At 42.5% G+C, this 27255-nt stretch overlaps 1 protein-coding gene across 2 annotated transcripts in view; it reads right to left on the bottom strand.

Annotated features, from left to right (window-relative positions):
• Window positions 1-6488: 6488 nt before the first annotated feature.
• The window catches only part of TSHZ2 (teashirt zinc finger homeobox 2), a 386055-nt gene continuing 365288 nt past the window's right edge, over window positions 6489-27255 (bottom strand). For both annotated transcript variants that reach the window (XM_012728209.1, XM_012728210.1), the window contains exon 3: window positions 6489-8206. Coding sequence is in view for 1 of the 2 variants with exons in the window: in XM_012728210.1 (XP_012583664.1) it covers window positions 8205-8206 (2 nt within the window). In the remaining variant the exon portion in view is untranslated. The remainder of the gene's footprint in view (window positions 8207-27255) is intronic.

Here is a 27255-nt window from a genome sequence, read left to right as displayed (position 1 = left end):
AGATCATTCCAGCTGCTAGATGGAGGGCTTACCAGCAGAGGAAGCCCATTTTGAGCTAGAAACAGCGGGACTTCTTGATGGGGTAGGCTGGAGGGAGGGAGTGGTTAATGGGAGTGCTTGTGGACTGGGGTGTCCTCAAGCTCCCTGGGAAACTAACTCCAGACACACAGCAGGCTTTACCTCCCTCCTAGCCGCCAGGGCCTTCAGGAAGCCTTCTGGGACTTCTCAGGTTGCCTGAGAACACCGCTGCGTCTGTCGAGGTGACTTCCTCATGACTCAGGTGCAACGGGCCAGACTTGAGAGCATGCAGAAGCACCCAGAAACCAAGCAAAGGGGCTGGCATTTGTGGGGGGAAAATCCACTGGCGGCTGCAAGTGGGTCCCGGCAACAGAACCCCGGGATCAGCGCCCTCTCTTCCTCTGCTCCCTCTCTCCTCTCTTGCCATTTTTAAAAAACACACATAAGCAGAAATCAATCCATCAAATGTCATTACAGATTTATTAAGCCTGATGTAGAAAGACATTTAACAGGAACATCTTCAGAAAGCATAAAAAGAGCACTTCTATTCAGTCTTGTGCTTTGAAAATCTAAATATATTTTTATCATATAAATAATTCTTTTCATGTTTTAAGTGCATCTGTGTGTTTTTTCTTCTTCTTCTCTCCTTTAATTTTCACTTTTCAATTGGCCAAAGCGGAAGTCGGAAATGGAGCCATTTGCAAAGCTAACGGTGTTCAGAGGCCTGTCTGTGCTGTACCGGATCAGCCAGGGTTCAGGAAGGTGGTTCCTTAGCTGCAGCATTAAAATGAGGGACAGCCTCCAGCAAAAACCGTAATTGAACACACCCAGGTCCTTAGGGCAGCTGGGTTTCCTGATGCAAATTACGGTCAGGTTTGAGATGGGCGCAGTCTACTGCTAATAACTGCTGAGTGGGGGGGAAAAGTCCTTTTTTTTCATCACAAAGGAAAGAGTTATCATGTTTAAAAATGTAAATAATACACGTATAGAAACCTTTCTAATGGAAATGAGAGGCTCCACATAACCGTGGCAAGCGTTGTGTTTCCACAATAGCTAAAGGAAATAGTATCTATTATTTAGAGCTTTAATTACAGTTCTCGAAGTAAAATGATTTTCCTTAAAAAAACTCTTTAGCTGTAAAAAATAATGGCTTCTGTGATATAATTTAAGGGGTTTCTTCATCTCCACCATCGAAATTTATTTCTAGTGGTAAAATTGTATTAAAAAAGTCTCTCCTAGAGGTAATTTCAAGGCCTCAGTATCACACACACAGGCGTATATCTTAAGGGTGCCCAGACAGTCATTTTTATTCAGCCAGGGGCTGGTGTGAGTGCTTCTTTTGACCTGATTTAGGTGCTACGGGACACCAAGATCTGATTTTGAGTATCAGGAGGGGTGACAGGGTGGTGGCATCTGGACCTGCGCAGGCACCTTATTGAAAATCCCTGCGTTATTTTTTTCAAGCTGGAAAACATTCGTCTCCAGCTGGGTTGTTTGTCTTGGGCAACGTGGCCAAGCCTTTGGAAATTTGCAAATAGGGACTATTAAGCACTAACACTCGGGGTGATGGGGAGTAAAAGAAAGCGTGGCCAGCCTAGGGAAGAACTTTCCAGGACCCAGAGAAGTGGGCACACATGTCTCTCTGTGATGAATCTGTTTGGCCACAGGGTGGTATGATTTTCCTAGCAGAAAACTTCTTTGTTTTTTTTTTTTTTTTCATTGCAAGGACAATTTATAATCATCAAAAACAAGTGAAACATGGTTTTGATTAAAACAGCCTGTTGGCTCAATAATCTCTGTAATTTTAAAAACATCCTTAATGCAGAAGAAGAACACGCGGATGTCAGGAATGGCCTAGGGTCCCATTACGACAGCAACCGAATAAATAAGGAGAAGACTTGCGAGGTCATAAAAACAAAATTAAGCTAATGTTTCAAATTTTGACAATTATGAATTCTTCCTCTAAGAAGACATTAAAAAAAAATTTCAGGCACTATTAGATAAAATACAAAGAGGATAATTCTACATGGATGAGTTTGCAGTTTCTCCAGGGGTAAAGCATGCCTTTAAAGGAAAGCTTTGAATTAGGACCTCGGGTTCCTCCCTCGATCCAGCCATCGGATGGGACTCATGCAGACAGACAAACTTGGTTCTTATAGTTTCTTTGTAAACTCAGATCTAATTCTTTCATAAGCTATTGAAAGAGAATGATCAGGAAAAAATTACAAGCATGTTTTTTTTTTCTTCTATACAAAAGAATCCCCGTTGTGGGCCAGTTTGGTAGGAAACAGAAACGAGCAAATATAACAAAATCTGTGTTCACCCATGGCGATAGAGTTAGTATATACACATATGTACAGTACAAAAACGTACGGAAGGCTTGCGTTCCCAGCCGTCCACACTGCAGGGTCCACGCTGCCTGGTTTGACTCCTCCCCGCCAGGCAAATGGAGTCTAGACAGCAGGCAGGCCTCAGAAAATGAGGGCTTCTGCAGAGCGTCCTCTCCAGTCTGGCTGCAGTCATTTTTCTTTGAAAATGACTACTCTGCTTTCCTAATATAAAAATGTGTTGCCTTTGTTGGCTGGCAAATAAACACTTTCTCTCGGAGCAAGGATGAATGTCATTCCCCCCACTCACTCCACCCTCCATTCTCCACAGCCTTTTCTCAAAGGGAAAGAAAGAAATCTAGAATTAAGGAAAGGGGCGAATAGGTAACATAGCCGTGGCTTGAGGCCACGTTTCCTAAAAAGCCGCAAGGCTCTGCAGGGGAGAGCTGGGTGAGGTGGGCGAGGCTGTCTGATCACCTGCCTACCTCCTTGATTTTAAAAGGTTCCGATTTTATGCTGCACGTTGGCTGTGCTGGGCTATGAGGAATCGAATCCACAGGGATTAAGGAGACCAGCGTATCAGAGGCCAAAACGCACCCTGTGTCCCCAGCTATTAGGACACTCAAGGACCCTGAGCCAAGTGAGAACTGTTTTGTATGTCAGCATTTCCCCCCTGCACCCCCCCACCCCGTTTTCTGACTTGCAGCGAACATTTTAGCATCTGATGTGTGAGAAGCCAAGATATCAGATTGCAAAACTGGAATGTTCCGGTAGTATTTATCTCAGTGCTACAGTTTGTACTCCCCAAAACTCAACTGTTTTTACCTCTTATTGCAGACCGGCTGAACTTTGGGTATTTAAAAAATATACACACGCATTTATAATTCCTGAATGTTCCATGGGTCATTTAGAAAGTGAAAATATTACTCTACAGAGTCTTCACATTTGAGATATAATGGAATGATTGTTCAAGTTCTGTAAATAGAAGCCTTTGCCTGGGGACTGATATCTAAATGTAGGTTTCAGGTGCAAGATAATTCAGCCAACACATTGAAATTCATTTTCTGGAGGGGTTGAAGGGAGTGGTAGATTTTTTTTTTTTTAAGTAATGCATTTGTTCGAATTTTTCAACTTCTCCTGGGGGTTCTCACAAAAGAGTTATTATTATTTGTACTTCCCAAAGCGGTTTAGAGTAAAGAAACATCACACAAAGGGTGGCAAGCGTTTAATCTGTCTTTCCCAATGGGTTGTTTTTAAAAGGCCTTCATGATAATTCTATGGCTATTGATACGGCTGTAGGCATGCTGAAAGGTGTCGGATGGGGTGACAGACTTAGAAGAACCATTTTACTCGGAATATATTTTTCCAAAGGAAACGGACAGAGTCCTGTTGCAGAAATAATATTCCACCTGGTACTAGCATTTTAAAACAGCCCTATTCTAATCCATAAAACATTTCTAGTTTTCCCTGAAGCTTTGGGCTGCCTTGTGCATGAATAATTTTTGGCGAAACACCCACGCCTGTTAGCCCATTGTTCTTAACTATTGGAAGATTAACTGGAGCCTGGAAATGGTCTCTCTGCGTATGCCTCTGAATCTGTCACGGGAAACCGAAAGAGATAAGTGGCTTTTACTTTGGATGAAGAGTTAAAATCCCCCTGTAGAAATTCTAAAGATGGTTCACAACTTTCAAAATGTTTAGTGTTCCCCTACAATGGAAACATGGCTCTCCCATCTGAGGGGGCGGGTGGTGGTGGTGGAAATGTGTACTTCTTTCTCCTGCTCAGTCTTGGTGGAGAAAGTGTTCATGGATATTTTGAGAAAGTGCCGCACCGCATATAGGGAGAAAATTAAATTAGCATCTGAACATCTCACAGGGAAGAAAATAAACTGAAAGTTCAGTTGTGATTTTTTTTTGTCCAATGTGTGTTCAAAATAGATCCTACTTTTTTGCTCTCTAGAACTATTTATGTCTCTGTGATGCGATTAAAACTTTCAATCAATTTCCTTATTGTTACTGTTATTTTAGCATTCATCAACACACTTCTATTCATGCTGCGGAGAATAGAAGAGTTTGGGACAATGACATTTTTAAAGAATGTGTTTTTAAACAAAAACATTCAACAAGTTTAAAAATGAAGCCCGATGAAAAAAGACTTGAACAGAGTCGAAAAGCCTAGGAAGTGATCGGTGGAAAAGGAACGGAACACAAGCACCTTTTTAAGGCCTTGTCATCTTTGGATTTACTGTGAAAAGTTTCAGAAAATCACGGACTCTTCTCGCGGCACTGTGCAGAGGCCCTGGGCAGGAGCAGCGAACTTCACACTTAGCTCCATGAACACACGTGTGCGCCTCGCTGCTTAATCAGTCCTATAAATACTGCCCGAATAGTCGCTTTATTTCTTTGTTTTCTGCATTTCAACTAAGTCCAGCAGCTTGCGCCTGTGACATTAATTATGCAAGACTCAAACAACGGAACAAGCACATTTTGGGGGTGAGTTTTAAAAATCTATTTGTGACCTTAAAGAAATTCTGTGGGGACAGTCTGGGCTAGTCAATTTATTCTATGATTATATTCTGCTTTACGGCCTTGACCTATTTTTAAGCTATTTCTTCCCTGTATGTTTTTCAGAAGGGGAATTCCCTTTTGCTGAAATAGGATTATTTTGAAAATGAGAAATAAAAGGCAAAGAACCCCAAGGGAGCTCTCCCCCGGGAGTCAGGCGCGCTCCCTGGAGGCCGTGTCCCGCTGGACCAGGACAGGAGCTGGGTGTCTCGCCCAGCTGTCGCCCACAGCACCTGCAGCTTTGTGCACATAGTGGGTGCCCACTAATATTTGCGGAGTGAATTAGCTGAAGAAATTGCGCTTCCTCTCCTGCTCAGTCTCCCCCCGGGGGCTCCGGAGCCTGCCCAGCGTATGGTGAATTTGTTGAAGTACAAAATGGGGCCAAATACATTGAATTTTAAATATTTATATAGTTTTTTTCAATGGGCATTTCAATTTGCAGCTGGTTGTTGGCCTGCACTAGGAGGAGGGATGGGCAAGGCAAGGCAATCTCTCACCCTCACAGAGAGCAGGGGCTGGTGGGTCGGCAGACACGCCGTGCAATCTGCATGCTATTTGCATGTTATCTTCCTGTTCTGAAGTTCCAATTTATCAGAACTGTGTGGTTTTTATTTTATTTTTTTCAAAGAGAGGAAGAGAATGGCACGAATGCAGGTGTAAACATTCTCCTGAGCTCAGGTTATTTCCTTTCCCCTCTAAAGAGAAGTTTCTAGAAGCCTCACAGAGCCTGCCGGATGAAGACAGCCTAGGTCTCTAGAAATACAATGAGCGCTCTGTGCACGTCGGGGCTCCAGCCCAGGTCTCGCTCGCTAAGGCGAACACCAGCACTGTCCCTCGGCTGACATGGTCACCAGGCGTGGCTCACGAATCTTACCAAATGTATCACTATTTCTGTCCCTTGCTTCTCACCCTACCCGCTCCGTGGAGACTGAGCTAACAAACCAGATAGATTAGACGTGGAAGCAGATTTATTTTTTCTCTCTTAGAAGGAAAACACTTTTCACGGAGTGGAGAATGTGACTTTTCCCCTGCACTCTGGAATCTGCTTTTGGACCGTTGCAGCGAAATTTGAATCATGTAACTTTATCTAATGACCCTGGGTGGGAGCAGCCATTTTTAACATCTTCAGGAGGCCCCATCTTCACGCACGTATTTTCCTGTAATAGAATTTCGTTGTCGAAGGACAGTGCTCAGTGGAGTCCACCTTCAATCTTAACCCATCCGAAGACTGTCCCTTTCCAGTTGAGCTCCATTCATTTCTGGTTGAATAGGTTAAGCAAAGACAGACCTCGCCGTTCTCAATTCACTTTATGATCCTCCCATCATAAAAAATAATATCAGCACCTTGCTTTTCATGTCAGAACTACATTTGAGCCGCTATTCTCTGTGCCCATGAGTAAATCCCATAAAAGCCACCCCGTTGCACTGTTGCTATTTTTCCTTGTGGGTGATTGATTGATGGATGAGTGCTGACACTTCAATGAAGCTATTTCGACTGCCATCTCAATCCGATGATGTGAGGGGTATATTTTCTGTCCATGCCTCATTACTTCAGAATGACATTCCTGGAACTTCATTTACTTTTTCCCTCCTTCCCTGAAGCGCCATATTTTTTCCCATCTAGGTTATGCATGCCATAAAAAAAGCAATTTGCTATTATATGTGACATAAGGGCAACACTATCCCTAGGAGGTAAATAAGAAGTTTTTTTTTTTTTAAATCCCAATGTTGAATTTAGGGATCATATCAAAATTTCCAAAACCATTCCAACAGGCAGGCTCCACGAGAAATGGTGAAGAGGACGTACTGGCTTCTTTTTGCCGGTGTCCAGATTTTGTGTGGGTGATAACCTTGGCAATCAAAATGACAGCAACAAACCTTTCTTTTGTTTCAAAACCATCTCGTTTCTAGAAGAGTTTAAATATTTCACCTATAACTGAGGAGCAGTTTACAACACAATCCAGACAGATCTGTCCTTTGGGAATAAGGAAATTCATTGTTTAAATGTAGTGATGGATCTATCTATTATAGGTTGCTTTCGCTTGTAGGGAAATGTTCAAGGAGAGTAAACAGATCTACCCCCTCATTCCCGATCTGGGCACTAGATATGCAAGACTTTTAATATTAAAACATGCGCTTAGCTTTTCCAAGTTGACTTAGGACCTGATTTTAATCTGTGTAATACAGTATTCCCGTTAATAATAACGTATAATTAAGACATCCGTTAAAAATCCATAACGTTAATTTAATGGAGAAAATCTAATACAGTTCTATTGGAATTTTTACGTTAAATTAACTTTAACGGGCTTTTAATGGATGTCTTAATTAGATCTCATTATTAACGGGAATATTCCACAAATTAAAATTGGGGCCTCAAAGTTTTAATGAAAAAAGTTGCAGGAACACATTTAAATCGGACACCCTATTTCATGCTTTCTGTTGCTCCTAAACTGAGCTGCGCGCCAGAGTGGGCGGCTCCGGGCGCCCTCAGCCCTGCGGTGAGCAGCCTCCATCTCTCCAACCCCCCAGTCCCCCAATTTGCAGGTCTTAGATGACAAAGGTACATGCTTCAAACTTTTTTTTTTAACCAGTTAACATCATGATCATCAAGATGTCTGCCACTGCCTGGGAAAATGTCTTTGGCAGCAACATGGTTAAGCCAAACTACTTGAACAACTTTCACAGAAGATGAACATTGTTCAGAGGTTTTCTTGGCTCAAACTCTGGTTTAACTTAATAATTCTTCCACTTTGCAGTGACTGATGGCTCCCTAGTGCCGGGGCAGGACTGGGCAATCCAGGTGCAACCGTAATTGTTGCACGGAACAGAAACATTTCCTTTAGACAAACGTTCCCAGAGGGGTTATAAATAGGAACTGGACATTACCATGAAAAGTCAGCGTCCAAGAGTCCACATCGAGTGCAGCCCGCTCGGACCGCCCTTTCCTGTCGAGTGTTACAAACAGACAAAATAAGTACATCAGTGTTCTCAGTCATTATTTTTCTTCCGTGGTACTTTGTTTTCTTGTGACAGTAAAAAGGGGACCGTGGAGAGGAGACAGCCCCGTTGCAGTTTATCAATGAAAATCTAATATCGTCCATAAGCGGAGAAGTGGAAATCAATACTTCATTACCAAATTGTTCGTGAGGGTGAAGAGAAATGGCTGGGGCGATTTTTTTTTGGCAGGCTTCTCGGAGCAGGGTGTCAGGAGGAGTTCAACGTCGGAAGTGGTGGTGCGGCGGGGACTAGCTCAGCGTGAGGGGCCAGGCTGGAAAGCTGAAACTAAGGCATTTTTCCTGTAATGGGAATCAGAACAACAGAAAAAAGATGCATTATTTTCTAAGGAATAGGCCAGGTGGTTATTTCCCCAGGTAGTCAAATCGCCCACCTCTGCAGTTTCATTTGTAGGAATGCTCAGTGGAGACTAGTCGTGAAGGTTGATCTAGGGTCTGATCTCACCAACTGATATAGCAGAGGAGGAACCAAGTTGAGGGGAAAGAGGTTTTAAAACAGAATGTGGACAAGAGGAATCTGCACACCCACGTTTGCAGCAGCCTTCACTCTAGCCCAAAGGCTGGGCAACTTAAATGTCCATGGTCAGCGCATGGGTAAACAACGTGTGCACATACAGATTACGGAATATTACTAAGCCTTAAAAAAGCAGGTGATCCTGACACATTCATTTTTAAAAAAATAATATAATAGCTTATCATTACATCATTTTGTGCTTTTTCCCATCTCAGTTGTCATCCCCGTGGGATTCCAAGCACAAAATCACCCGTGTGCCGTCAACATAGTCCTGTGTACTTCCCCACCCCCATTTTTGATCCCATTCCCCACTCCACCCACGTGAAATGTTCATTATTACTATTATTATTTTCTCCCCTGGTCCTTTATACTCCTGCTATGAGTGTATTTTTCCTTTTCTTTCTGGCTTATTTCACTAAGCATGATCCCTTCCAGCTCCATTCATGTTGCTGCAAAAGGCATGTGTTTATTTATTTATTTATTTTGGTATCACATCTTTTTTTTTTTTAAGATTTATTTATTTATTCATACAGATCTGGGGTACAGGCCAGAGATGCGGAGGGTGAGAGGCTTCACCAGAGACAGAGCGGGGAGCAGAACAGGCAGATCAACGAAGTCCACTGCTGAGGGGAGCAGCGGGCGGGTCAGGAGAGGTCTGCCGCGCCATGTGGTCACGTCTGGGCAGGCGGGGATCGAACTCATGCGGAAGTGGCATAAGCGTCTTAATGCAGTGCTTTAACCCGCTGCGCCACCAGAGAGGGCCCAGTATCACATCTTTTTAATCCAGTCAACTACTTTTGGGCATTTGGGTTGTTTCCATGTCTTTCCAAATGTAAATAGAGCAGCAATAAATATGTTGAACCCAGATATTTTTGATAACCTTTTCCCTCCCTACAAAATACATTCTGTAGTACAGTTTTCTATAATGACATGATGGATTTTTGTGTGGAAAAAAAGGAAGTTATTCATTCCCAAGACCTCAAGTTATTCAGGCCCAAGGCCCAAGGCCTGGCCTCCTTATTGCCTGTGAGCCTTTGTTTATGTTATTTGACTTTTTGGGGCCTCAGCAGGAGAGAATCCTGTTGGAGGGGTGCCTTGAGATTTCCTGCCTGTGACGCTAAGTGATTCGTGTGAAGTCGATACCTAGCCTCAGGTCGCCTCACAATGCTTAGACTTGGCAGTAGTTGTGTCCACATTCAAGCCTAGATCTGGAGGGTCAGTGGTGTGAAGCCCGCAGTCAGTGGGCTGGCAGGTGGGAGAAAGGGCATCAGATCTAAGCATTTCTGTTCTCTTCAACCACTGCTCCTTATGTTGCCTGTGATGGTTTGATAATGGCTTTAAACCATAAACACTATCAGTAACTGAGAGGCCGCTGTTGCTGTTATTCAAATTCAGGTCCCAGCGTCTTCTATTCAAATCCTCTATGAGGCCATTCTATCTGGGAGATCTCCGCTCCCACCACAATGCACGAGATTCTGGATTCTTCTGGAACAACAGTCTTCCTGACTAGAAGAGAATTGTAAAGAGGAGACCTGAATCTCAGCTCACTTGTGGACAATATGCCCTTTACTATGTTCAAATTATAAAAATCTTCCTTTTTTTCAGGTCTAAAGATAAGACCGGGACAGAAAATTAAAACCGTAAGATGTAAAGCAGGGAAGGAGAATTAGTGCCATTATTTCTTGCTGTTTAGAATGGATTGTGTAGAATGGGTTAAGAAAAAAAAAGAAAGCAAGTACCTTTGGCTGCTTCTCAAATGATAGTTGGGGCCAAGCTTTGCGATTTTTTTTTTTAATATGTTGAGCTGCTACTATAAAAATAAAACAGAAATAAATAAAATTTTTAATTACATATCTAAAAAGTCATTGGCAGTGCTCATTAAGTAGAGTTTGTGAGGGAGAGCCAGGCGAAAAGATGCAATTATTTTTGTATTAATTACAGAGCCACCAACAGATGTGTAGAATTATATATACTTTAATTTGGCCAGGCTAGAAATTTTAATCCTTCTGGCAGATCGTTTGGTTGGTTTGTCCTCTGCTCCGTGCCTTCCTCGGCCCCGCCTGCTCCCATTTCTTTATTTTTTTCTTCTCCGAATTGCGTTGCTGTTCCGGGGGCTGGGGATGATGGCGCAAGGGAGAGGCGAGGGCCAGCCCAGGCCATCATGTGCAGCAAGTGTACAGACAATTTCTCCCCAGAGGGGGGGCCCTCCTCCTGTACCACTTTGGGAGATCTAGATCCGGGTTTCTCTCCCTGCAGTGGGGAGACAGGAGAGGTCTGCTGCACCAGGTGGGTCACTCCCTGGTCAGGGATAGAACTCGTGCTGCAGTGGCTAAAGATTTATTTATTTATGCTTACAGAATTGGGGTACAGGCCAGAGGCTCAGGGGCGGCGAGAGGCTTCACCAGAGACAGAGTGGGGAGCAGAACAGGCAGATCTACTGGAGTACACTGCTGAGCAGCGGGTGGGTCAGCAGAGGTCTGCCGCGCCATGTGGGTCACTCCCTGGCAGGGAGTGAACTTGTGCTGCAGCGCCTTGGGAGAGCTTCATAACGCGGTGCTTCAACCCATTGCGCCAGCAGGGAGAGCCCCACGGATCGCTTCTTATTATCTTGCTTTAGCCTGCTGTGCCACCAGGGTCCCCCCCTTGAGTTTTGACAGCCAAATATATCTCTAGAACTGACCAAATGTCTCTTTTTGGAGGCGGTGGCAAAATTCGTAGTGGTCCAGAACCATGGACGTAGGTGGAAGGCATTTTACAACCTTTGGAGTCTTAGACCTAGACCCACATTAACAGACTTCCACATACAGGTTCAGACACACGGACGGGTGTGAAGTTATAATAGCCGTCTTGCAAAACAAGAGAAACAGCATTTTCCTTATATTTGGAATTTGAATGTAAGTGACGTGTCGTTTCAGGAGATCACGTCACCCTGGGCACGGCTGTTGAAGATACTCGAGATGCTTGGCGAGGTGGAGCGGCCATCCTGATAGCTTCTAGCGAGTCTCACATAGGAGCCCACACGCACGCCTTATGCCTCTCAGCGGCATTACTCTCAGTTGTCTACAGGAGCAGCGTTGGCATCGCCTGGGACGGCAGGTGCCCTCCCCCATCCACCATCCCCAACTCTGCGGACTTAGAATCTTCATTTAATAGTTGGCCAGGGCTTCCTAAGCATGCGAAGTCCTTCTTGAGTGTTTCTTTGGTCACAGGTCTTAATTTTTCTTCTTACCGTGCTGTCACGGCCTTGGAGGCTTTCTGTGAAACTACAGGGTACACTGGCCACTTGACTTAGGAATTCTGTCCAGGTCAATAAAGGAGAAATGATGAAATGTCGTCTTGACATACTCACCCTGCGTCTGTGTGGTGAGCGTGCCAGCTTTTCTTGGGTGGCATGCCGTCCGCTTCCCAGACTGGAGACGTCACCTGAGCTCCAGACCCATGCAGCAAATTCTCTTGGTGAGCAGCTCACAGGACACGTTTGCAGGAGCGGACCCTTGTGTTCCCTGGGGTTATCTTGCTCCCCTACTGGAAATTGGACTTCAAGCCTCTCAATTGCTCTGGCCAAAGTTGCACCAGTGTCAACACCTGAATATTCCTTGCCAGAAACTTTTTTCATCTCCCTCACCAACACCCCAGTTCATGTCTGCACACCTTCCCAGGAGGCTGTGAGAGTCACCTGGGTTCCTTCTTTCCACTCTGCATCCGCTTATCATTGCCCACACGGCACACAGTGAGCTTAGGAAACTTAATTTGGATAATTGGGTTGAAGTTGTCATTCCCCACGGCCTCTGGGCTTAGAATCCTTCATTGACCTCCACTGCACTTAGTTAAACCCTGTTACTTGCTTCTTTTTAAAAAATATCTCCCTGAGAGATGCAAATTAAAACCACAATGAGATACCACCTCACCCCAGTGAGAATGGCACATCTTCAAACAACTAGCAACAACAAATGTTGGCGAGGATGTGGAGAAAAAGGAACTCTCCTGCACTGCTGGTGGGAACGCAAACTGGTACAACCACTATGGAAAACTGTTCGGAGTTTCCTCAAACTGCTAAACATGGAGCTTCCCTATGACCCAGCAATCCCACTCCTAGGTATCTACCCAAAAGACACAAAAACACTGATTGAAAAAGATACTTGTACCCCCATGTTTATTGCTGCTTTATTGACAATTGGAAAAACATGGAAGCAGCCCAAATGCCCAAAAGTAGATGACTGGATAAAAAAGATGTGGTACATATATACAATGGAATATTACTCAGCAACCAAAAAAGAGAAACACATGTCTTTTGCAGCAACTTGGATGGAGCTGGAAAAGATCATGCTGAGTGAGATAAGCCAAACAGAGAAAGAAAAATACTGGATGGTTTCACTCATAGCAGGAGTATAATGGACCAGGCGAGAAAATAACAAAAATAATGAACAAACATATACCAGAGACATTTTGTGGGGGTGGAGTGGGGAATGGGATCAAAAATGGGGGGGTGGGGGTGGGGAGGGAAATGCACGGGACTATGGTGGTGGCACACGGGTGACTTGGTGATGGGAAACCTGTGGGGATTACAATCGAGATGAAAAAAAAATGTGCAAAATGATGTAAAAATAAACTTTTGTAATAAAAAAAAAAATGTCTCCCTGATCTGGGCTTGACACCTTTCTGACCTGAAGGGGTCCCTCTGGCTCCTGGTTGCGATGCCCCAAGAAGGCGGCCCTGCAACGTGCCACAGGGGCTTTGCATTTGCTGTTCCTGCTTGCCTAGAATTCTCTTCCTGTTAAGTCTTCACTTCCCCATTGGATGTGACTAGGTCTTTTGTTATAATCTTGTCCTCTTTGCAGTTTATAAACATAGCCATATAGGTGACTTTTATTTTTAAAAAATATTTATTTGCATACAGAGCTGGGGTACAGGACAGAGGTGCAGGCGCCGTGAGAGGCTTCACCACAGCCAGAGTGGGGAGCAGAACAGGCAGACTGACGAAGTACACTGCTGAGGGGAGCAGCGGGTGAAACAGGTCTGCTGCACCATGTGGGTCACCTCTGGGGTGAGAATTGAACTTGCATCAAAGCCTCTACCACCAGCTTCTCAGTGCTGTGTTTTAACCCGCTGTGCCACCAGGGAGGGCCATAAGTGGTTTTTAATTTCGTGTCTGCCTCCTCTACAGGTCTGTACGTCCCAGGAAGGTCTGGGCTGTGTGCATATCCACCACAGTGACGTGCCACGTGGGTCAGCCAGTGCTGGCCCAGGGTAGGCAGTGATCAGTTTGTGTTAAGTGAATGAAGCCCAAGGACAATACTTTGGAGTCTATTATTTCCACTATGAAAAAGGAATTTTAAAGTATTTAGTACTAGAAACCTCTAGAAAAGAAACAAATGGGTTTACCTGAAATCGTGCTTCTTTAATTCTGTCAAAGGGATAATTTAAATCATGTTAAGGGAAAAGAGGAGATACTAGGAAAAGTTATCCAAGGAAACATAAATGGACACCAAAAAGCTTTGTATCTATTTGGTGTTTTCAAGTAAAAAACAAAAAATATTGCCATTTTGAAGCAATTTACATGTTTTCAAAGCACATTCAAATATTGATATTTATAGACACACACATCTATTATTACACATATGTAGTATACACATCTCCCCCCCCACACACATGTGTCTGCTCCTACATACTGGATAAATACTGTAGCCTTAAAGAAAAAGTGGTTGAGATCAAGGGATTTTAAATAATTCTTCCCATGGTGATTAGGTGATGAGATCAGGACACTTGACTCTTAATTTGGGGCTTCTTAAAATTGTTTGCTTGAAATATAAAGAACTAGACACGTTAAAATGTTTAAAATGCATTATTGAAAGTAGACTGTGACAAGGAAGCAGAGTGAACATGGAGACACGTGATTTTCAAATTGATTTTACAATTTGAAAATCCAAATTGGCTTACCTACAATGCTGGATTTCATCATTAGTGCTCCACCTAATTTTTCCTATGAGAAATCTCTGTGTGCAGAAACCTTAAGCTTGGTGAACCAATTTTGTGTCTTAGAATGAATAAAATAATTGCTTAAGTATATTGAATGCCTTTTATACTCCAGACACAGTTACATGTGAGTAGGTGGATAATATTTTAAAATATTATCTGATGTATTTTTGCCTTTTCTTAATTCTTTCTTCAATATCGTTTTCTTGCCATTGAAAATAGGGACAGAGAGCCTTTCCTGGTGGTGCAAGGGGTTAAAGCGTGGCACTATGAACCTCTCTGCAGGACACTGCAGCACGAGTTCCATCCCCGGCCAGGGAGTGACCGACGGGTGCAGCAGACCTCTCCTGTCTCCCCACTGCCCCCCTCAGCAGTGTATTTCAGTCCGTCTGCCTGATCGGCTTCCCACTCTGGGGAATCCGCTCATACTCCAGTTTTGTATGCATAAATAAATAAATCTTTAAAAAGAAAAGAAAATAGGGAATGAAATAATCATTCTTAGAGAGGGAGGTCATAACATAAGCCAGGCAAGGGGGAAGTGGTGAAGTCTCTGATTAGTGAGAAGGACTTTTTATTTCTTATATCAAACTTCAGTGAGGTCAAACCAATGAAAAAATTCTGTAGGTTATATACATAAGTAACATCAGGGTAGTGATTGCTAATTTTAGATTCAACACTTAGATATTATTTCCATTTTTCATCTTAACAATCCAGATGGGTATTTAAACATTACAGAGGAAAAATCTGGTCATTAGATAATTGAAGTGACTTAGCCAAGGTGACATGAAGGAGACCCATAAGTTGCTGGCAGAATGGAGATGCCAGGATGGCCTTTTCTAGACATGCACAACAGATTAATGCAAAACAAACCCAAACCCCCTGAAGACAAAACTGATTAGCAGTGTACACAATAGGAGCATCAGCCTGATGCTGAACGGAGTGGGAAAGTCTCTAAGCGAACTTTTTAAAAGTTCTAATCAGGCCAAGACTTACAAGAGCGGGAGTGTCTACAGAGAACTCCCTACAGTTACCGACAATGGCACACACCAAGTTTGGGGCTCCTAAGACCTGGTGCTGCATCGGATACAAGGGTATGCCCAGGATGGGAGAGTGGGAGCCCAGGATGGCTCTCTGTGGGAGAGCCACGGAGGTGAGGGCAGAAAGTGGAAACTAGTAGCTGAACCTGAGGCTCAAAATACAACAGCTGTAGCCTCTACCAGGTTGGAGTCCCTGGACTTCCCTATAGAAGAGACAACTGCTTGAGGCCAGGCTGAGATGCCTGCAACACATGCCATCCCCACACTTTGTAAAGTGTTGTAAAGAAACACTTTACAACATGCATTTCAAATTCCTGAGTCTAATGGAAGCGATCCTTTGATGCCTGTCACGCTGGCTACTTTTACCCCTAGTTGTACCTGTCCCTGGTTACTCCATAGTTACCAGAATGATAGTTGAAAATTTTATCCTTCCTAAGCCACATACAACATTGAAAATGAGGAGACAGAAAAACATACAAGTACTAGATAAAACAAAACAAAACTCTGAAAGGAGTCGCAGAGCATGACAGAAGGGGAATTCAGGACAACAGTCCTGGCAACGATGGTGGAATTTTAAAACAACAACACAATAGAGGATGTTCAATCAACAGAATAAAAATAAGTACGAGGCAGCTACATAATGGAGTTTAGAAACACTCTAGTTGATTTTAAAAATGTGACTGAGGGCCTTAGTAAAAGGCAAATAGAAGCAATGAGGAGAATTAATCACCTTCGATTACAATACCAGAAACCACAAAAATAAACCAAGGTAGAGAAAACAGAATAAGAGAAATGAAAACAGTATCAGCACTCTCTGGGACAATTTAAAGAAAAATAACACCCACATCATGTGGATCCCAAAGGAAAAGAAAGAGAGAAAGGAATAGAAAATCCACTTTAAGAAAAAAAAAATCACTGAAAATAATTTTACTCTGGAAAATAAACCAAAAATTGTAATTCAAGGAGCCCAAGAGTTCCAAACAAAATGAGACTATATAGATGCACACCAAGATAATAATAATAAAGCTATTGAGAATCAATAAGGATAGAAAACTAAACATTAAGGAAAAAAATTTAACCTGTAAGGGAACACCAGTCAGACCATCAGTAGATTTTTCAGTAGAAACATAACAAGCATGAAGGGACTGGAAAGATATATTAAACATACTTAAAGAAAAAGACTTCCAACCCACAATCCTCCACCCAGCAAGATTAACAGTCACGACAGAAACAAAAGTAAGGAGATTCAATGAAAATTAAAAAATAAAAGAGTTTATCAGTTCCAAACCACCTAAGAAAGAAATACTAGTTTATTATAAAGCAACAGAACAATGACTATATCGAGACAGAGACACCTACATTACTTAACCTGGAGGAGGAGAAGGAAAGTAATAATGTAGTCCATCGGGACCAGTCAGAGAGCAGATTGCTCAACAGGTCACACAAGTCGCCCATCATACACTAACCTCGGTAGAACACTCGAACAGAAAATAATAGTAACACACAGACCATGGAAATGGAGGAAATGGAGCATGCGCAAAGCATAAGAGGAAGCCCTCAAGAGGCTAAAAAGATAAGCCAGACTAAAACCAAGTCACCACAACATTTGTGGGTCACCTACTCCAAATTCAACTGGAATGTGCATTTGATGTCAAAACCTTTACTCTTAACCACTGAATGAAATGCTCCTAACATCAGCTCAGCATAGGTAAGACCATAGATTCTTTGTGCCACGGTTTCTTGATTAAGCCCTTGAAGAGCAGGAAGCAAAATACTATTACTGATCCTGGGGGTCTTCTCCTCGGAAGAGTTAATATGACAGCATGTATGTTATAATCAACAGAGTGGACAATCTCTTTGAACTTCCTTTTATAAAGCAACTTGTGATAAATCAGCCATATGTCTCAGATGCTGATAGATACTCCATGACAGAAGCCAGACAGTCAGCTGCTTGCAGCTTTTAACCTGGAGGAGAGTTTTTATATGGTTTTTCTTTTTTGACTATTAATCAATTAAGACAACAATTGTTTTAATATTTGCCAATGTGTGCTGTTCAAATACAACTTGAGCAGAAGTGATATAATTTAACATAAGCACTATTTACCAATTAAAATGGTAACACTATTTCCCCCCGCCTAGTCTTATGATTAACATTCATACTATTGCTTTTTTGGGGGAAACATCATATTCTTTTATTTTTTGTTTCTTTTGGCTTTTAAAATTATTAATGGAGGCCACATTGGTTGACAACACTGTTTTTTAGGTCAAGGCTCATACCTGTTCAAATGCAGGTGACTACAGTGCACCTACCACCCACACACCCCTAAGCACTTTTAGAGTCTACTCTGGTTCCATGGGTGCCAGAACAAACCTCCACCCCACCACCAATTTCCAGTGTCTAATGGAGCGGGAATATTGGAAATCACTTTAATTTCCTTTTTGGCTACTTAATGGGCAACTCTTGACATGGCGTTTAAAATTTCATCACCACTGTGTGCAAAATGGCCATTGATTGAAACTGGCAGTAACAGGGTGACATCGTGGGGAATAACAACAATAAGAGGTTGTGCTGGGAGATGAGGGGCTGTGGACAGTGGTGAAGACGCTGTCACTTGTGTCTTTACTTGTGTGTCAGCTCAGAAGATTTCAACGGCAGCAGGAAATCTTGCCCTCAAAGCACACTCTTCAACTGCAGGCTACCCAAGTAGTTAAGAAACAGAAATGAAAGAGAGATGGCATGAGGGTTTGCCCTATGAAAATCTCTTGACAGTTAATGATGGGATTATGGAGTCTTAACTGCTGTACAGTTATCCCTAATTATAACCAAAGTTATGTCAATCTAAATAAAAATGATAAGGTAGAGAGAGGCATTTTCTATTCCCTCCCCCCCCACCAGCTTTTTAACACCAATCTCTTCTCAGTATGATGCTTTGACAAAACTGGGAATGAATAATCATCAAAACGAGATGAAGCCCAGTGTTAAGTAGAGCATATTTTTGCATAGAAAAATAGTTAAAAAATTTTTTTTTAACAGAAAGGAAGGCTTTCAGTTTTAAATATTTGGTTTTGATATGGTAACTCCCTCTTTTTTTTTAATTGCACTCTGCTCCATTACAATAATTATGAGAGATTTTTCTGCCAGAAGTAAAGTACCAGAAAACACTTTCCTCATTCTTGAATACTAGTATACATTTTTCTCATAGAAAAGCTCACTCTCAGGATACATCATGTTTCCCTTTTTGCTTTTACTACTGGGAAGCTCAGAGTCAAATTAATGTCTCAACTTTCGCAACCATGCAGCTTCTTAAAGCTACAGTCAATGCCCATTCTCTTCTCTTCATATTTTCCTTTGGCATATTTGTTTATAGTTTGGTTACTATCTGGGTGGCATTGGGGGAAATGGGGGAAATTCCTTTTGAACTTCAGGTACTGCAAACAGTACCTTCCACAACCGGTGCCTCATACATAAGTGCTCAAAAAAGAGTATATTTTAAAAGTGCTATTTTCTTTCATAACTTTATATAATAGAGAACCTTAAACGTGCTGCAGAATACAATGTGGCATAAATTAAAAATATACATACATAAAATTCTGCTCGTGTGTTAAAAATAAGTACTCATCAGGTCTTGGAAAATGGTTTATTCTTTCCTTCTGGAAATTTTTAAAAAACTCAGTAGAAGAGAAGCTCTTTAGTTCATGCATTAAACAAATGTTGAAAAGAAATCAGTTGTCAATTCAGATGTGAAGCTCAGAAAAGTTTTCCTCTTTTATAAAAAAAAGGATAAAATAGCATTTCAAAACATTTGATGTGGATATCAAGAAGAAGTAAGTGGAAAGCAGTCATAATACCCACCATTTTATTAAGTGCTCATTATAAGCTCTGAGCTTTCCTATAATAGCTGACAGCAGAGCTCATTGTCCCTGTTTATTGATGAGAAAAGAGAGACTTGGATTGGCGAAGAGGTTTAATCAAGGGTAAGTAGGTAGCCGGTACTGGGCCTTCTGTCTGCCTGACTTTGAACCTGTTCTCAAGCCAGTACTAACTGCAGTCAATGGCACCAACTGTATCTTCTAAAGGAGCATATACTGTAAAGCTATATAATAAAATGGTAAGGCCCGAGATATGGTCCAGCTGTTGTCTATTCAAGAGATAAATTAAAAGATCAGGACGACATCTTGACAACGGAAAGGGAAAACTGTCCCTGAGGGTTTCAGTGTTAATTATAATTTCATGGTTAGCAATTATGTATTTAACATTTGGCGATTCTCAAACAGGGATGCGTTGGGTGCTTGGCCACACAGGGGAGAAAGGAAGCAATTTCCCTGCACCCATTTTTATGGAGCCACGTTCATATATCCAAAAGGGCACTTAAATTGTTTGAAAGAGGTCTAGATGCTGGCAGACACCACCATAAACAAGCCGGACAGCTTAAAGTCCAACACCAGCGATATGATTCACAATGCAACCGGTCCTCGCCACCCGGCCGGGAGCGCCGAGCGCTATTTATGAGACCGACTTGCCGCCAAGGTGATTCACTGCCGGACCGGGCAGGGGACTTTGCACTGCCTAATGCGAGCTGTCGGCATTTGGAAGGCCCGGGAAGCTCGCCAAGGGTGACAGATACACAGGGAGCATTATTTTTTGCCTTTTGGATTGTGTGTCTGAGCCCATCGAAGCAAATTATGGTTCTTCTGGGCTGGAAGTGGAGGTCGGAAAAATGGAAATCACATTAGTTAATTCGGGCAAACATTCCACTTTCCTAGAGGTGTCTCTCCTTGTTTTCATAGTAGTTTCACTCATTGGGTGACTAGCCTTTGCTTGAAACTCGATTGTTACTGTTTTAATAACTTTTATAATGATCCCCCGAAAGGGGCACCTATAAACTCTCTTTTTTAGAGCTCAGAAAACGGATGTCTTAAATAATGACACCAAGATCTCTGAGTAGGAGGTGGTGGTACTGGGAAGTGGCTCCAGTTCCCAAGCACCGAATGAACTCAGTGTTTCCTAATAATAACTGTTCCCTTTATATGCTTGATGCCTACTGTGATGACCAGCTCTCACTAAAGAGGAAACGACGAGTTACTATTTCCTCTTTGCTAATGAAGACCCTGAGTGAGAAGGTTCCCTTGTCTCCTCTGTCCACACAGCCGTTTCCTGAAGCTGGAGGGAAATCAGGATTGTCTGGATCTCAAACCCAGGCTCATCTGACTCTCCCCAAAGCACATTCTGAGGCTTAAGTTCCTGGAAATGCTCTAAGACGTTCTTTACAATGAATGATGTCACCCGCAGTCTTTAATACCTGCTCTTGGGCCCTCGGCAGAGTTTCCCATTCTGGGCTGTCTTTGGAAACAGCTCTTTTGGAATTCCTGAGGATAGCTATGGGCGTGACTTCTTTCCAGTCACAGGCAAGTCAAATGTCTTCAGAGATGCCCATGGAACGCTGGCCCTCTGAATATCTACTTCACAAAGTCTACCTTATTCTTTTTTTTTAAAAGATTTTATTTTATTTGTGCATACAGAACTGGGATACAGGCCAGAGATGTGGAGGGTGAGAGAATTCACCAGAGACAGAGTGGGGAGCAGAACAGGCAGATCAACGAAATACACTGCTGAGGGGAGCAGCAGGCGGGTCAGGAGAGGTCTGCCGCGCCATGTGGTCACCTCCGGGGCAGGCGGGAATCGAACTCATGAGGAAGCGGCTTTAGATTCTCAGTGCTGTGCTTTAACCCGCTGCGCCACCAGGGAGGGCCTACCTTACTCTTTTAAAAAAATATTTATTTTATTTATTTATGCACACAAGAGCTGGGGTGTAGGCTAGAGGTGCAACAGTGGGCAAGCACATGCATATGTGAGAGAGAGAGAGAGAGAGAGAGAGAGAGAGGATTCACCAGAGACAGAGTGGGGAGCAGAACAGGCAGATCAACGAAGTACACTGCTGAGGGGAGCAGCGGGCGGGTCAGGAGAGGTCTGCCGCGCCATGTGGGTCACCTCCGGGGCCGGGGATTGAACTCGTGCTGCAGTGGCTGCAGATAGCTTCACAGTACTGTGCTTTAACCCCTTGTGCCACCACGGAGGGTCTACTTTACTCTTTTCTAACCGACTTATTCCTTCGTAGAATAAACCTGTGTTGAGATTTTCCTGTGCCTGGCACTGAGGCAGGGCCTGGACACTCAAATTGGTACAAGATGGTTTTGGTACCCCCTGTTTGCAGCTTCTGTGCTAGTTAAAGGGGCTTTCAATAGACACACCTGATCTCAACTACCTTTGCCCCACGGATGGGGTGGATGGGTTTAATTTATAACTTCACAGGCAAGCCAATCAAATAGATGCCCTATTCACATCAGTGCCCTTTTAGTCAGGAGATGTTGTGACAGACAATAATGAGGAAATAAGAGGAAGTGTGGCAGGCTTGAGAGCAAAGTGGGAGGGGGAGAGAAACACATGTAGGTTATTTCCACACCATGAAGAGACCTGCACCTGACGTCCACGCGTGGAATTCAGAGGACCCCTGAATGTGGGCGCAAAACAAAATTACATCTTTCTATTCACAGACTTCAAGTGCAACTTAGCATTCCCTTCATTTGTGAACACAGACACCAAATCACAATTATAGCAGCAGCACCATGATTTTTATCACCAATATTTCCACCAAAATGTTCCAGATTATTTTAGGTCCCATTTCGTTCTGCAACTATCTCACCATGGCATGCTTGCTCATCTTGCTTTGAAATTACAGTGGTTATCAGCTAGCCTAGTGCTTGATCTTGCCATTGCAAAGGTAGAAGGAAATTCACATATGATTATTTCACAAATTGCTTCCTTTGTGATAGCTGTATTTTCATAACTTTTTAACCCTTTGTATTTTATACTGTGCCTGTAAAAGCATTCATTTTGAGAGGGGTTCCAGAGAGGCCAAAGCCCACTGCCTGAAACAATGAGGCATTTTTGAGGCTAAATGCTTCAGAAAATCTACTTTATTCTTTGTTAACGGATTTGTTCCTTTGTGGAATAAATATGCATCTGGTTTAAGAAGTTTTCAAGCCTGAGGTAATGAAGGATCCTGTAAGTCAGGCAGTTGGATGAGCATCCTAGGCATATTTTTGGAATCTGGACTTTGGAGTAGCAACTGGTATTCACGTTCAGGTTTATGGTGAAGATAAGAGATGACATTGTAAATGAAAGTGCATTTCTCTCTGTGTGTACATGCGTTAGTAAACACACACCTCTCTAGTTTTTCTGAAGAGAGGTGCTCTCGCTTTCATCAGATTCTCAAGAAAGTTCTTGACATGAAAGTCAAGAAAGTTCCCAACATGAGTCCAGAGCTACAATTCTAGAAGGAGTTGTCCCTGGACACAAACCTGACTCAGTCCCAGACGTCTACCTCACCGTTACCATGATCTGCAAAGCATCCCGTCCCCCAGTCTATTTTTATCCGAGTTCAAAAGCTCAAGTCTATCCCAGACTAAGAACATTTCCTCCACGGGGCTAAATAAAGGGTCACAGAAGTGTTGGCATGAAGGATTCCTTCAATATCTGCTTTTATGTAAGGAGGGAGACTAGCAACTTCCTAAGTTAATCTTCATTATCACATAAGGAGCTTTTCCCCTCCTGATTTTAAATTAAGACACTCTGGACACACTCCACTCTTTCCTCTACTCTGCATACACAATCAGCCAGAGAGGCATTTTAATTAGACCTTCTCTATTATTAGTGAACAGGGGCAAAAAAATCATGGCTGGTCCAAAGGACCCCAAGCTAGAAAAGAGAAAGGTAATCATTTAATTTGTTGTTGTTTCCATAAATCAGGGCACAGTCATCAATTTCACCACATGTTTGAGAGCACATGTTATTGACAATGTGTTCGTGGAGAAAAATGGAGTTTGCTGGCAAAGTTGTTCCATTTTCTAAAGATTAAATTGTTCATCGTGCAGGCCGCCATCTGCCCTCCCTGGAAGAGGTTTGGCTGTTGGCAGAGGCTTTCAAAATCTAGAAGACAAAGTTAAACTCCTTTTTCTTTATTGTTATTTGTGACCAAAGACAATTTCATTCATTTATCCATCCACTTATCCACCACCTACCCATCCATCCATCCATCTGTCCATCCATCCATTGCTGCATCCATCCAATATTTGAGTGAACCTGGAGGTCCAACAGAATTATGGTAAGAGAAGTTTCTACCCTCCGAGAAGCTTCTAGTTTATAGAAGACAGAGAAGGCGCATCTAATGACAATAAAACACAGCTCAGGCTTCAAGAAAAACACAAAGGTAGGAGCTCCTGGACACTTTTTAATATGGAGGAACAGAGCAGATGAATTTGGAAAAGCCACAGCATGTACCTCCTGGGTGTAATCTTTTATGCATCCACTGTCTTGCTGTAGTAGGTGTGCGTGGCTGTCCCTTTTTTTTTTGGTTAAAGATCTATTTTTTTTAATACATACAAGAACTGGGGTACAGGCCAGAGGCATGGGGAGTGAGAGGATTCACCAGAGACAGAGCAGGGAGCAGAACAGGCAGAGTGACTGAGGGGAGCAGCGGGGAGACAGGAGAGGTCTGCTGTGCCATGTGGGTCATCTCCCTGGCTGGGGATCGAGCTCATGCTGCAGTGGATGCCAATAGCTTCAGAGTGCTGAACTTTAACCCATTGTGCCACCAGGGAGAGCCCATTATCCCTATATTTAAGCAAAGTTATAGAGGCTCACAGAGATGAATTCATTGGCTAAAGTTGACAGAGCTAATTAAGGTAGGTATGAAAGTTTAAACTGTCCTTTCAGATCTGAATCTGGTCCTTTAGGTCACATATAGCAGGACTTTCAAACTCTTCCAGCATATTCTAAAAGTTTTAAAAAGTTTATTCATGCATTCAAGAACTGGGTACAGGCCAGAGGTGGGGAGGCCGGGTGAGAGGATTCCCCAGAGACAGAGTGGGGAACAGAAGAGGCAAATGTACTGAAATACAGTGCTGAGGGAGCAGCGGGTAAGACAGAAGTCAGCCGAGCCATGTGGGTCACTCCCTGGCTGGGGACTGAACTCGCACTGAAGTGACTGTGGCTAGCTCCATAGTGCTGCAGTTTAACTCACTGCCCAGTCAGGGAGGGCCCTTGATTATGATTCTTGATGGTAATTTGTATCTTTATTTCCAGGCTATCATCTCTTGGGGAACCTTAGGTTTGACTTGCTACACTCTCCTCACCCAGGTTTACCCAGGTTTTCCCAGGCCCTGTTAGTAGCCCATTCACTCACACCTTAATTCAGTCTACTAAAGAATTCACTCACTTTATTATTGAGTCTCAACTGCTTGCTTATTGTCTTTAGTGATGATCAAGAATAAAACAACTCCTACCTTTATGATCTAGGGAGAAAAATATCTTGGTGTAGACACACAAATGATGAAACCATTACAAAGGAGGGCAAATTAGATTCATGAGGGGGAATAACAGAATCTAGCCCGCATGTGTGCTTGGGAGTATCTTGGAGAAAAGAGAGGGTGTCACAGTCAATTTTTCTGAGAAGGATCTTTTATGGGAGGATGCAGAGAATTAAGTTGAAACCAAGTTAGATAAAAAAAATGGGGGAAAAGAATTCTTAAGAAGTCTCAGAATAGTTGGCTCTCAGGCAGGAAGGAATTTAACTTCCTCAAAGAACTGAAAGGAAATCATTGTGGTTGTTCTACAGAGAAAAGCTATACCTAAGACCCTAAGTCACTGAGGTCAATATGACATTTTCAGCAAAATAATGGTACTTTGCTTCAGCATATTGAGCACATTTATGAAAATATACATTTATTTCCTATATCACATTGGGGTATTTTTTTTTAAAGATTTATTTATTCATACAGAACTGGGGTACAGGCCAGAGATGCGGAGGGTGAGAGGATTCACCAGAGACAGAGTGGGGTGCAGAACAGGCAGATTAATGAAGTACACTGCTGAGGGGAGCAGCGGGCGGGTCAGGAGAGGTCTGCCTCGCCATGTGGATCTCCTCCAGGGCAGGCGGGGATCGAACTCATGCGGAAGTGGCTTAAGCTTCTTAGTGCTGTGCTTTAGCCCACTGCGCCACCAGGGAGGGCCCACATTGGGGTATTTTAATCGCTCAACTTTTAGTTCTAGAAGGTAAAGAACCAGCCATTAGAAAATAACTTAAGGAGCATCCGTCACTGGGGAGCATTAGGCTGTGCATGTGCTTTTGCAAGAATGAGACTGCTCTTTGTCTAGAATAGTCTGCTAAAACTTGCGAGTGACATAAACAATATGGCACATTGGCTTGGAATTTCAGTAAAACTTTTCCAGAAAGATTTTCCACTCTGTCCCCTAAGATGTGTACTTTAAGCTAGGAGAGTAAGATTCATGGGCATTTTCTTTCTACACGAGAGCATGGTGGTAAGGAGACAAGAAAGACTATATTATAGGAAGGCGGTAAACTTACGTTTTCTGTTTCTGACAGCTTGCATGAGTACTGAAGAAGAGAATGTGACCCTCAGTCTCCTTTCCACTAAGATCAGTAGCAATCCTTTATTATTAACAATAATAGGATAAAGGCAGATGAGTTACATGAGGTTGAGAAGAGTGAGGGAACATATGCTAGCAACAAAAAGCAATCTTTGCAATGCTTGAAACACTTCATTGTCAAGGAAATCAACATGCTTTACATGCATTCTTTCTTTTTACTTTTACATAACTCTTGTGATGTAGTGAAAAACTCTCCAAGGAGGGAAGGATTTATTTTAGAGAAATTGATATAGCAATACCAGGTGGGTGATAAACCCAAAAGTAAAAAAAAAAAAAGTGGTGGGCCAAATATGTCCAGGATTGCTATGTCTCAGATACTTACAACAATAAATGAGAAAGGCATAAGAATTACAATTCTGGGCTAGTTAAGACATGGTCTTTTATTGGTGAGTTTTCTAAATAAAAAAAATTGACACGTACTCCTTTCAGACCCTGTTCTTAATAAGAGGGTCTGAGCAAATGTATTAGGAAGATGTGATTTTTGCTCGCAGGGAAGAAGTTTATAATTCGGTAAAGAAAGTAGAACACAGACCATGTAAAAAGAAAACAGATCACTGTTGCTGAAAGGGAGTAAAGACTGCTCTGGAACTTATTGGGGACTGTGATATAAACACTGTTTAAGAGACGTGATATAACACTAATTATTTGCTGTCTTGTTTTTAGTCTATCTTATCCATTGTAATACTCAACAAGGCCATGGACATTTCTTGCCTTGCTTTTTGAGTGGCTAATGTCATTAATGTGTGCATAAACAACAGCATTGCAGGGCAGATTCTGGGATATTGTGAATTGGGGGAGGGTGGGCCCCACAGGAATTAATCACATCTAATTAAAGAATCAGAAGATGGATAATGAAATAGGGGGAAGCTGAGAGAAGTCTTGGAAAAGGAAGTAGACTTTAATACGTGGAGATGAAGAAAGCTGTGTTCTATGTTGAAGGAACCACAGGAATAAGGATACAGGCTTGTTTGTGAAAGAGTTGGTGAGTTCATTTAACTAATATTGTTTAAGAGATGTGATATTATACTGATTATTTGCTTCTTTGTGTTTAGTCTAGATTGTAATGCAAACTCAATTGTAATGCAAACTCAATAAGGCCATAGATATTTCTTGCCTTGCTTACTCAGTGCTCGGTTACTGTTAGTTTTCAACAGTGCCTGGCACACAGTGGTGCTACCAATGTTTGTTGAGTGAATAAATGATAATGAGAGCTAATTATAAGGTTCTTGCATGCTTACTATGTGTCATGCACCAGGCTAAGAGCTTTTTATTTATTTATTTTATTTTTTAAAATTATTTT

This window comes from Condylura cristata, unplaced genomic scaffold, assembly GCF_000260355.1.
Source record: "Condylura cristata isolate star-nosed mole 26May11 unplaced genomic scaffold, ConCri1.0 scaffold00022, whole genome shotgun sequence".
In the NCBI taxonomy this organism is placed as follows: domain Eukaryota; kingdom Metazoa; phylum Chordata; class Mammalia; order Eulipotyphla; family Talpidae; genus Condylura; species Condylura cristata.
The sequence above is the reverse complement of the archived record's forward strand: the minus strand, read 5'-3'. Positions and strand labels throughout refer to the sequence as shown.